The 11479-nt window shown below is 46.8% G+C and overlaps 1 protein-coding gene across 3 annotated transcripts; it reads right to left on the bottom strand.

Annotated features, from left to right (window-relative positions):
- Positions 1-153: 153 nt before the first annotated feature.
- On the bottom strand, positions 154-8646 carry KARS1 (lysyl-tRNA synthetase 1). 3 transcript variants are annotated; one of them, XM_065640845.1, is made up of 14 exons: positions 8263-8646; positions 7205-7355; positions 6850-7015; positions 6348-6441; positions 5889-6075; positions 5633-5758; positions 3596-3715; positions 3195-3357; positions 2925-3098; positions 2136-2221; positions 1365-1450; positions 933-1059; positions 476-619; positions 154-287 (listed from the first exon to the last, which is right to left on the bottom strand). In XM_065640845.1, the coding sequence occupies exons 1-14, from the start codon at positions 8637-8639 to the stop codon at positions 198-200; spliced, it is 2091 nt and encodes a 696-aa protein (XP_065496917.1). In that variant the 5' UTR covers positions 8640-8646; the 3' UTR covers positions 154-197. The 3 variants fall into 3 exon arrangements, with proteins under 3 accessions (XP_065496917.1, XP_065496916.1, XP_065496915.1); XM_065640844.1 differs by lacking the exon at positions 8263-8646 and adding an exon at positions 8058-8188; XM_065640843.1 differs by lacking the exon at positions 8263-8646 and adding an exon at positions 7834-8035.
- Positions 8647-11479: the final 2833 nt, after the last annotated feature.

Genomic DNA, 11479 nt, shown 5'->3' with positions numbered 1-11479 from the left:
CCGGCAGAACCGCCGCGCCCCCCGCGCCCGCGGCAGCAGCGGCGCGGACACGCGGCGCGGACGCCCGGCTCGGCCACGCCCACTCCCGCGCAGGCGCCCCCCCCCCGCGCAGGCGCCCGCCCCCCGCGCAGGCGCACAGAGCAGACACGAGGCGCCGGTCAGTGCGTTTATTGAGGCCCGCGCTCACAGCGAGCTGCTCACACCGAGCTGCCTTCGGGCGGAGCGCCGGGCTGCGCCTCCTCCTTCTTGTTGTCTTCCGGCTTCATGGCGGGGAACAGAAGCACCTCCTGCGAACAGGGACAGTGTCAGCGGGCGCCAGGGCCGCCGTGGCCTGGGGAGTGAGACCCCACGGGCACGTCCGGCCAGAGCAGCCCCAGGCCCGTAACTTGTTCTGGAAGAGACGGCCCGCTGAGCAGGACCCCGTCCCCTGCTCTTGACAGAGCTAGCAGTAGGCACTGCCATTTCCAACATTTACCTTGATGTTATTGGAATCCGTAAGGAGCATGGCGAAGCGATCGATTCCCATGCCCCAGCCCGCTGTAGGAGGAAGGCCATACTCCAGTGCGGTACAGAAATTTTCATCAATAAACATGGCTTCATCGTCACCTGCAGCTTTTGCCTAAACAAGCAAATTAATAGTAAAAGGAGGGTTATACAGAGGTACATAGTACCACTCCTGCTAACCTCTGCCAGAAAAGGGGGTATTGACAGCTGCGTGAGAAACAGATGAAGGAATCTCTCTTAGAGAGCAAGATATCTTTAAAAGGAATTAGGTTTTAATGACGGGCTTTCACTTGAGCGAGAAGCACTCGCTCAAAGTAGCAGCAACCCTATTCAGCAGCAAGGGCTAATGACAGATTTGGAATAGACATAGAAAAGATTAGTTCCTTACATGCCTGTATCATTGATTCACTATCAGCAAGACACCATACCTTGGCCTGATCCTCAAAAAGCTGCCGCTGCCGGAAAGGATCATTAAGTTCTGTGTATGCATTGCACACTTCTTTCTTCATTACAAAGAGTTCAAAGCGTTCCGTTAGTCCCTGATGAGAGCGATGCCTATGAGACGACAAAACAATCACGCCTTACAATAAGCATCTCTATGGAAGCAAAGAGCACGTACGTTACTTCGGGAGGATTGCCCACACTCTGCAGCAACAGCTGCAGCACCAGCCCCTCTTCCCTGGACAACGGAATTCACGGCTCAGGAACCAATGTCTGTCTTGGCTAGTATCAGAATTCACAAACTGGCATACAACATCAAAATCTCTGTTTTCACATGTGATTTTTTTTTTTCCTTTTTTAATAAAATAGGAGTAGAGGGTTTAAAAGAGTTACACAGCGACGGCGTCTCGTGGTCTCACCATTTTGCTAGAGGACTCATGACCTGTGGGTGATCACAGATGAATGTAGGGTTGATACAAGTGACTTCCAGGAATTCACCAACTAACTGGGAAACGGAAAGCAAAACAATTACATAGAGTACAACACCACTTCCCTAGCACTGCCCTCCCCAAACATCCTACTTCCCTCTCTTCACTACTGAATAAGGTACCATAAAACTGAAAAGTTTCTCAACTAATAATTCCTGATCACGGTAATGTCTTCATTAACAGAGAGCGTATGTTCTAGTTGGATAAAAAAAATGACACAGCAAAACCTGTATAAAACATAATAACATAATTCAACTTGGACATTACAACAACGGCAAATAGGAAAAGCAGCAGAAAAACAGTTATCAGGCAGTATTTTGGGTACTAATGAAAAGACAATACAGTTGATAGAAGAACTACATGATAAGCCTGCCAGTTTGGTAGGGTACATACAAATGCACAGATCTCGCAGACAAAACTGACATAAGATAAAGCCGACCTGCTTTAAGCACAAGAGACCAGTTATCAAATTAAAATCCTCTAGCACTTACATTAATCAGGAATCAGTAAACTGCATTTTGGTGTAGACAACACAAAAAAAGACTTTGACAGAGCAAGTTTTCTCGCTGTGATACAGAAATAGCTGAAGTGCATTTTAGCTTGTTTTCTCAGATGCAGCTAACTTTTGCTATAAAGAGACTTCTGTTGATACAGGTAGACCTTCAAAGACATTAGGATGATACCAACGCCACCTTTACTTACTCTGTCAAGAAGCCTGGCTGTTGTCCTGGGAGGTGGACACTCAACATTTCTCTCTGTACAAAGGTCATCAAAGAATCTGCGAGTCTCTGAAATTGTTGTAGACAAAAATTAGAAAAGCCACCAAGGCAACCACTTTTTTTTTCCTTTCTGCATCCTTTAACATGCATCAGAGTGATTGATAAGATCTTAATGGCATCCATTGTGGAAAACATGAGCAAAAATAGTGTTTGCTTTTATTCGGTTTACGCTACAATGTAAGCCATCTTATATTTGAGAAGCTTGACAGCAGTTAGGCACAATCCCAAACGACTGCTGGACATGATTATTTGGGGGAGGGAGGTAGGGTGGTAATCACTGAAAAGTGTATGAACTTGTTTCATTAAAGCTCTGGATTCCAGGAATAAAACAGCACACACCCCCAAAATAATCATACTCCTAACTTATGATCATAGGCATGGAGAGTCAACTGCAGAAAAGACAGAAAAAATAGGAAATAAAAGGCTGGATCTCTTCAACAGATCAAGAACTCCACAGATGATGCCTCTTGAGCACACAGCATCACATACACTAAACGAAGGAAGAGGCAAAAGAGTCAGATCCTGCCACAGACCGCAAGGCACGAAGGCTTCTTTCTGGAGTCTTGGGTGACAGACAAACCAGAGCAAAGCAACCCCGAGTGCCAGTACCACCTCAGAGGAGCAGCTGACAGACTGCAGGCTCAGAACTCGAGACGATTTGCCGTCTTTCTGTTAAGGAAGAATTACAGTACATCCACACTCAGCAGCTAACCTTCGGTTTCAAAGTACTCAGCTGACGGAAATTTCACTCCCAGGACCTTTTCCAGATCATACACCATGCTAATTCGCCGGAAGGGAGGGGTAAAATCTATCTCATAGGCCTGTCCATCTTGACCATCTGGATGATAAGTGATCTTGTAACCTCCAGTAATATGTTTCACCATCCCTACAAAAGGAATCTGAAGTTTAGAAAAGTATGCCACATAATATGCAATTCTTCCAGAGATTCTTACTCTTTTTAAATTAATACTGCAGACGTCACCTGAAAGCAACTTCTCTGTAATTTCCATCAAGTCGTGGTAGTCTGCATAAGCCATATAGAATTCACAAGTTGTGAACTCAGGGTTGTGAGTCAAATCAATTCCTTCATTCCGGAACTGACGTCCAATTTCATATACTCTGTCCAAGCCTCCAACCACCAACATCTAAACAAAACGAAATTCCAGTAAACATACTTTTAAAAAACAACTAAAGAGAGCTCAAACACAGACAACTGCAATGCAACCTTACAAATATTGTTCAAGATACATTCCATTTTCTCCAATCCAATGAGTCCACCTTTCTCCAAGAATAATCCTTATTTTAGCTACATTTATTTTTCTAGAATAAGATCACAAGAGTCTGAAGAATATAGGCTTAGCCACGAGAGGCTTGTATTTTTACCTTATGGTAGAGCTCTGGAGCAATTCTCATATATAAATTCATATCCAGTTCATTGTGGTATGTGATAAAAGGTTTTGCCACAGCTCCACCTGGAATTACATTCATCATAGGAGTTTCAATCTGTAAATAACAACAACAAAAATAATTTAACAGTAGCATAAGTATTTATAGGCTCCTACCTCAATGCCCTGTTTTCATCTCATCTGTTTCCAAAGCAGAACTCTGTAGATCAAACAAACCAACCAACCACGGCTATCTTTGATAAAAAAAACCTCAGTATTTCATTTATTGACATTCCACTGTATGCAAACAAATCTGAACTAAAGATCACTTTCCCCATGCAGTCACTAAAGACAAATAACTTCAACTATTTGTTGCCGTTAAGAATCATTCGTATTTGGTATAAATGTGAACCTGCTGAGTTCATGTTACCAAAGCCAGGAAGCGGGCTGTGTCATTGTCACAAAATCATCTCTACATTGCAGAAAATGAAGTTCAACAAGGCCAAATGCAAGCTCCTGCAGCTGGGCTGGGGCACCCCCGGTGTCAGTACAGCCTGGGGAACGAAGGGGTTGGGAGCAGCCCTGCGGAGAACAGCTTAGGGCTGCTGGTGCAAGAAAAACCGGACGTGACCCGGCAAAGTGCGCCTGCAGGCCAGAAAGCCAACTGTGCCCTGGGCGGCAGCAGGTCCAGGAGGGGGTCCCCCTCTGCTCCGCTCCGGTGAGGCCTCGCCGGGAACGGCGCATCCAGCTCCGGGGTCCCCAGCACAGGGAAGAGGGGGATGTGCTGGGGCAGGTCCAGAGGAGCCACAGAAACCATCAGGTGGCTGGAACAGCTCTGCTGGGAGGACAGGCTGGGACGGCTGGGGTGTTCGGCCTGCAGAGGAGAAGGTTCTGGGATGACCTTCTTGCAGCCTTTCAATATGTAAAGGGGGCTTATAAGAAAGGCACAGAGAAGCTTTTTACCAAGGCCTGTAGTGACAGGACAAGGGGCAAAAGTTTTTAAACTGAAAGAAGGCAGGTTTAGACCAGACCTAAGGAAGAAATATTTCATGATGAGTGTGGTGAGATACTGGAACAGGCTGCCCAGAGAAGCTGTGGATGCCCCATCCCTGGAAGTGACAATGGCAATTCGGCTAATTTTTCTCAAAATTAGCTATTATCTGTTCTTGGCATGACACTACACTGTGCCATATGGAGTACTGGTATGACTGAGCACTGCTCAGATTGCACCCTATCATATAGTAGGCTGACTTCTCTGCCTTTTATTTTATTCCCAGCATTCTTACCAAGCCTAACTAACTTACTCCATTATTCCAATAACAAAACAAAACTTCATATAAATTGAGAAGGACTCTTACAGTCCTTTTTTATTAAGTTATCAGAACGGTAAAATCTGTAAGTACTAGATTAAGAATTATTTGGGTTTGGTTTGTTTTGGTTTTTTTCCAAATACAAATCAAAGAAAGACATTAAAGCAATTACACATACAAGAGAGACGACAAAGCACAGGTTCGGATTCCCACTGCTCTCAAAAAACTCTCACTGGCAGCTTTTGCAGATTCAGTTGATAAATACTCGTAAATAAGATACATTAAGTTCTAATCATTTTGCTGATTGTAAAGTACAACCAAGAATCTGGACGCAGCAGAGAGCAGAGCTAGTATTATTTTCCCATATGCTACTCTGCAATAGATCTTATGATAAAACCAACTTTACTTACAGGAAGTAAAACCTGCATTTACATCCAGAGGCAAAACACCATTTCAAATATGTTATTTCCACCTTGATTTACTGAAACGTGGAAAGGACAGCAGTAGTTTGAACTACTACCTGGATAGAAATTTCCCGAGGAATAGTCTTAATTTTAAAAAGAGAGGAAAGAAATGGCTTTAAACTGATAAAACACACCATGCTGAGGTAATTATTTTCACTTCCGTAAATATTTTTCATGAGAGCCTGAATATAAAGCACTCTTGGAGCCGAAAAGCTCTAAACACATTCAGTATGCAGAGAGAAACAAACGCTGAAGTCTCACCTCAAGGAAGCCCAACTCATCTAGAAAGCTCCGAATATATGTAATGATCTTTGCACGGGTTATAAATTTCTGCCTCACGTAATCATTAAGAATTAAATCCAAGTATCTCTGACGATACCTAGTTTCCTGAAAAGAACAAATATCTTTAGAACCAGCTAGACAAAATGTGCTGCCAAAGGAAAAAAATACCAAACCAAAACCAATGTTCTTTTGTTGACTGATATCATCAGCGGATATAAAAGGTCATGACAAGTACCTTATCTTTGAGGCCAAAATGAAGATGAGGCAACATGTGCAGGCATGGAGACAACAGAGTTATTTCATAAGGAATAATACTTAGTTCCCCTTTCTTTGTTTTTCCAGGATTCCCCTCTACACCAATAATGTCCCCACGACGCAGCTTGTTGTTGATACGGAAATACTCTTCTTCAGATTTGTAGAGCCTGTAATTACAAAAACCAGGTAAGCAGTTTTGTTTAAAATTCAACATTCCAAACTGTCCTGCAAGTCTCTCCCCAGACCAAATCCTTTAGAACGAGGATTCTTCTAGCAGGGAAGCCAACCACAACATCCTAAGCAAAACATCACCTGGCTGCCTAAGCCAACCCATAGACAAAAAGCCTAAGAAGATGAAGGAATAGAACGCCCAGATGCAGATCTCTAGGCCCCAGACTGCAGTTCAGTTTAGAATGCTACTGGGAATACCTCTGCTTACCTGGAATTTGCCATGACCTGCAATTTAACTCCTTCGCCACGAAGATCATAGAAAATCAGCTTCCCTCCAGAGGCACGCTTTGCGTGGATTCGACCTAAATATCAAAGCATGCAGGACATCAGGAAAAGAGTCCCTAGCAGAGGATACAGGGGCAAAAGCCACAGTATCATCACTCGGACAAAGGATCATCAGCTCTGAACTTGATCACTAACTGTGAAAGAGAAGCAGTTAAGTCTCAAAATTAATACCAGTGCACAAAAGACCATTTGAGTTTGGGGTCCTGGAATTTTTATCACAATTTGATCTTGTAGTTATAAGGGATGTTGCACAGGACCACTCAGTCTGAACGGGTGTTTCCTGAATAAACAGTGCTACAGACTTCATGACCGAGCAACAGCCGATCAGCAAAATTTGAAAACAGACCACCCCACCGCTGAAAGCAGCTAAGACTTGGTTTAGCAAAGCAAGAGACTATATTTCTGTATCCCAGATAAGCCCTTACCTGCTACTCTCACTGTAACATCTGTCAGGTGATCTCCTGGCTGCAGGTGACTGTAGTTCTCTATAAAATCCGAGAGAGATAAGTCGACATGGAACTTGTGGGGATAGGGGTTTTCATTGATGCCCTTCAGCTGCTGGACTGCATGGCTGCGGATCTTGAAGTATTGCTGTCACCGGAAACAATCAAAAACAAACGATTTTGTTAGGAACTGAAAATATTTTACAGGCTGCAAAATAAAACACAGCTGCCCTTATGCAGGAATACGTAAGTCTCTCCTCTTTAGCCATGTAGTTCCCCTTGAATAAAAAAATCATTTATTCTCAGAACAGTAATAAGCATGAAGCCAGATGCTCACATTTGGATCCAAGCTTTCCTCATCAGCACCAACGTTATTCTCAGAGTCAGAAGTCAAGGCAGGCTTATTTGAGTGTTTTTCACTTTGCTCTTTCTGCTTGGCCTCTTTTTCGGCTATTTTTCTCTCAGCCTTTAAGCGTCTCTTCAGCTCACTGCAAAAGAGAAGGAAACCAAATGCAGCAGCTATTTTGATACTTCTACAGGGAAACGCAACAGGATTCTGCCAAAAGCTCACTGTACAAATAACCCTGTCACTTCTCTTACCCTGCCCGAAAGCTAATGAAATACTTTAGCATGTTAAGCATTTTCTTCTTTTAACTCTTTTAATTTATCTCCTACGAGATACAAATTCCCCAAGTTAAAACTGAATTAAGCATTATATAAACAGACCTTGAGTACAAGTGCCTACGTGCCCGGGGACCTTTCGCAGGCCATCTGATACACACGCCCCATACACGCGCAGCCCCACGGAGCACATCACGACACGAGGCAACCTGCACTGAATCACGCCCGGCGCGGCCCGGGGCGGCCTCGGCGGCCGGGCCCGGCGCGGCGCTTCCCGCGGCTCCCGACGCGGCCGGGACTGCACGAGCAGCAGAGGCGGGCGCAGCCAGAGCGCGAAGCACCGACCTGCGTTGGTCATGGAGCGCCCGGCGCCACCGCGGCGCGGGCGCGGCCCGGCTGACCCCGCCGAGGAGCCGCGCGGCGGCGGCGCTCAGCATGGCGCGCGGCGTCACCGGGCGGACACACGCGGCGGGTCGGCCGGACGCCGGCTGGGCTCCGCTCCGCTTCGCCTGGCCTGGCCTCCCCAGCCCGGCGCGGCTCCACCTGCCTGCCCGCCCACCCTCCCTCACTTTTTGCTGAGGCGCGACTCGGTCTCCGCCGCCCCGCCGGCGCGCTCTGCCGCGGCCTCCATCTTCCCGGCTCCAGCTCCAGCCGCCCTTCCGGCGCGGCCGCGCCTGCGCGCCCGGCGCGGCGCCGGCGGGACGGGGGCGCGCGGCCATGGCGCCGTCGCGGTCGCTGTTCCTGTGGGACGACGGGAGCCCGATGCGGTTCTACGTGCGGCCCGGGCTGGCCAAGCTGCGCCTGGCGCCGCTGGTGCTGGCGGGCGGCGGGCGGCTGTGCCGCGTGCAGGAGCCGGGGGCCGTGCTCCTGGCGCAGCCCGGCGAGGCGGCGCCCGGCGGGGCTGTCTCCACCGAGTACGTGACGGAGTGCGTGGAGCGCAACCAGCGGCTGCCGCTGGAGCCCTTCCGGCTGCCCGCCGCGCCGCCCGCCTCGGCCGCCGGCTCCCCGCGGGGCCGCCTCGCCTTCACGGAGGCGGAGGACGCGGCGCTGCTGCGGGCGGTGCGGGGGGGGAGCGCGGCCAGGGCCGGCGGCCGGGCGCTGTGGAAGGAGCTGGAGCGGGCCGGGCTGACGCGGCACAGCTGGCAGGCCATGCGCGACCGCTACCTGCGGAGCCTGCGGCCGCCGCTCGGGGGTGAGCCGAGCACAGCGCGGCTGCGGGGCGGCCGGGCTGCGGGCAGGGCGGCGCGGCCGCCGGGCCCCGGCGCGGCCCGCAGCCGATGCCCGCGTGTTCCCGCAGAGCCGCCGCGGCCGGAGGAGCCCGCGCAGAGCACGGGGCTGTTCGAGGCAGCGAACCGGGAGTTCGAGAGCGCCGAGGTGAGTGTCGGGGACCCTGCTCGGGGTGAGGCCTCCCTGCTTGTCACAAAACGGCCCGACAGTGACTCAGTTCTTCTCTAGCGACTCCACACCATAACATCCCTTCTGTTATGGCCGGGTGGGAGCTCCATGTAAGTCAAGAGTTACGTGTTTTACGACAAATGGTGCCTTGCTGCTGCATATTTTCTTAGTTTGGTTCCCTGCCCAATTAACTTGAGGAAATTAATGTGACAGCACTGTCCCACCACAAGCTGTATTGGCCAATGGAAATCATCCCATCAACTCAGGCATAAAATGTTCCTGTAGTTGCATTAACGTTTACCTTTTATACCTAGTTTGTCCAGATTCTCCCTTGTATTTTATGCCTCTCCGTGATATTGTATACCCTCGTTAACATACAGCTTCACTTCAGTTACTGAATTTTACGATGTCTATTAATTTCTGCGGGTTTTGTGTACTGCAGACTCACAGTGGAAGGTGGTTGGGTAGCAGTAATAAAAGAAGCTTGCCAGAAAATACCGTGTCTAATTGATGACTCCTCTTCTCTTACTTTTAGTCAGGAAGTGACACTTCAGACATTTCAGAAGAACTTTCTACACAAGATGGAGATGGAAAGTCCCCAGGAGAAGCAGCCTCTGTTTTGAAAACTGGACCGGAGGACTTTGCTCTCCCTGACACTCAGTTACAAAAGGAAGAAAGACCAACAAGCACTTGCTCTTCTTCTAATGTGGTGGGAGAAGTAGTAAAAACTATGCAGCACTTCATGGAAAAGTTCGGCATGGACCTGCTCACTGTTACACAGGCCTTTCTGAAAAATACTGGTGAAGTGGAAACTACCTCATACTTTCTGCAGACAGGGCAGCGCTTGGATGGGTACCCTATATGGAGCAGAGAGGATGATTTGGAATTGCAAAAAGATGATGAACGTGTAAGAAATAAATTGATAGCAAAATTTGGAGCTGAAAATGTAGCAAAGCGGGTAGCATTTAGGAAAAGTTAGCAAAGCAGAGGGGAATGATTGATCTAGGACTGTGGCAAGAATTTAAAAAAACAAAAGTCATTTCAGAAATGCAAATGTGATAGAAAACGATGCAACATTCTAAAGTTTCAGAAATGCTTTAAAATATTTTTTCTATGAAAGGCTTGTATTTGATTTTTTTTTTTTGGTAATACTGAGTACACTAAACATTTAAAAGTAGAAAATGTTGAAGAGAAGGGTTCTATACAATACCAAGTTTGCACTGAACATTTGCTTTAAAGTGTGTGTCTACGATATAAACCAGCTGACAGTCCTACCTGTATGTCGCTGCGTGCAAAGGATTTTGAATAGGGTTGGCACTAAAATCCAACTGAATCATATTAAATGCTCTAACTTGTAATGCATTATTAGTGCACAGTAGCAGCCTGCTCTCTGTCATGTGTCGTACTTCAAACTGTTGAGGATGATCATTTAATAACCTGGTCTGCCAGTTGTCATTACCTTTTTTGTGGTGGTTGTTAATAAACTTTGGATAGCAGCAGACATTCAGAGGTGATAACAGTGAGAATGTAACAGTCATGCCAGAAGATGAAGCACTTGGTCTCATAAATAAATGGTGAGATGTCTCAGAGTGGCCCTGTGTACTGGGAATGGGCAAAAAGGGTCACTGTGACAATGTAATACTCAATCTCATTTACAAAGATCTGTAAGTTAAAACCTCAGGCCCGTAGAGTCATCTCAACTTTTATTATCACTTCCACCACATGTTCTCCTGTGCTAATATTGCAAGGTTTGTTTAGTAACATCTTGCTTCCTGATTTCAAAACCAATATCTGCCCCAGCTCGCATGTCTACAGGTGGAGGAGTCCCAGCCTCAATCCACACAAAGCGACACTTGCCCCAGACCATATAGTCTAGTTGGGAAAAGCAGACTGGCTTTGGGGGCCACATGCAATAGTTCAAGTAGGAGATAAAGAAAGAGTGCTCGGAGCTTATTTAGGTATCTATCACCCAAGTCATGTCTGAGAGAACACCATGGCTAGTATGCAGTCACAATCTGAAAAACTCCCATCTTTCAGCCTGAAATTATTAGTCATTGCCACTATTTTAATATTATTTGAAGTCAGTCCTGTAAATCTAGAATTCATTCTTTCAATGAAATAGAATGGGCCCGTAAAACCAAAGTTTGAATTTTTTTTTTTATTATATTTTGAGATTTTTCCTTATTGCACTGTGGCACTCAAAAAAAAATAAGGTGACACAGGAAATTGCCAATGTCAAGCCAAATTCAAATTCTATTGAAAGTCAATGATAACCTGATACAGTGAGACTGCTACTTTAGAAAACTGCTGTCCTGAAACACCAACTGATTATCTGGGGAGTTAACCAATGTAACCAAATAAATGCCAAAACTCTCAACTACCCTGTGTTTCACTGGACAGGTCATTCCTGCTGAAAAAGTGAGAGTTATTGGGTACATTCGTGCTGCTCACACTGGTTACTTGAGACTTCTGTGGAAGACCAGAGAAGCACTTAACGAGAGAGCACAAGACAACATGGCAAATAAAGTAGCAGGATTTTTTTAGAAATTAGAAAATTTACCAGTTGGGTTTGAAATCCAAGGACTGCTGATGACCA

Source organism: Caloenas nicobarica, chromosome 9 (genome assembly GCF_036013445.1).
Source record: "Caloenas nicobarica isolate bCalNic1 chromosome 9, bCalNic1.hap1, whole genome shotgun sequence".
NCBI classification, from domain to species: Eukaryota; Metazoa; Chordata; class Aves; order Columbiformes; family Columbidae; genus Caloenas; species Caloenas nicobarica.
The sequence above is the reverse complement of the archived record's forward strand: the minus strand, read 5'-3'. Positions and strand labels throughout refer to the sequence as shown.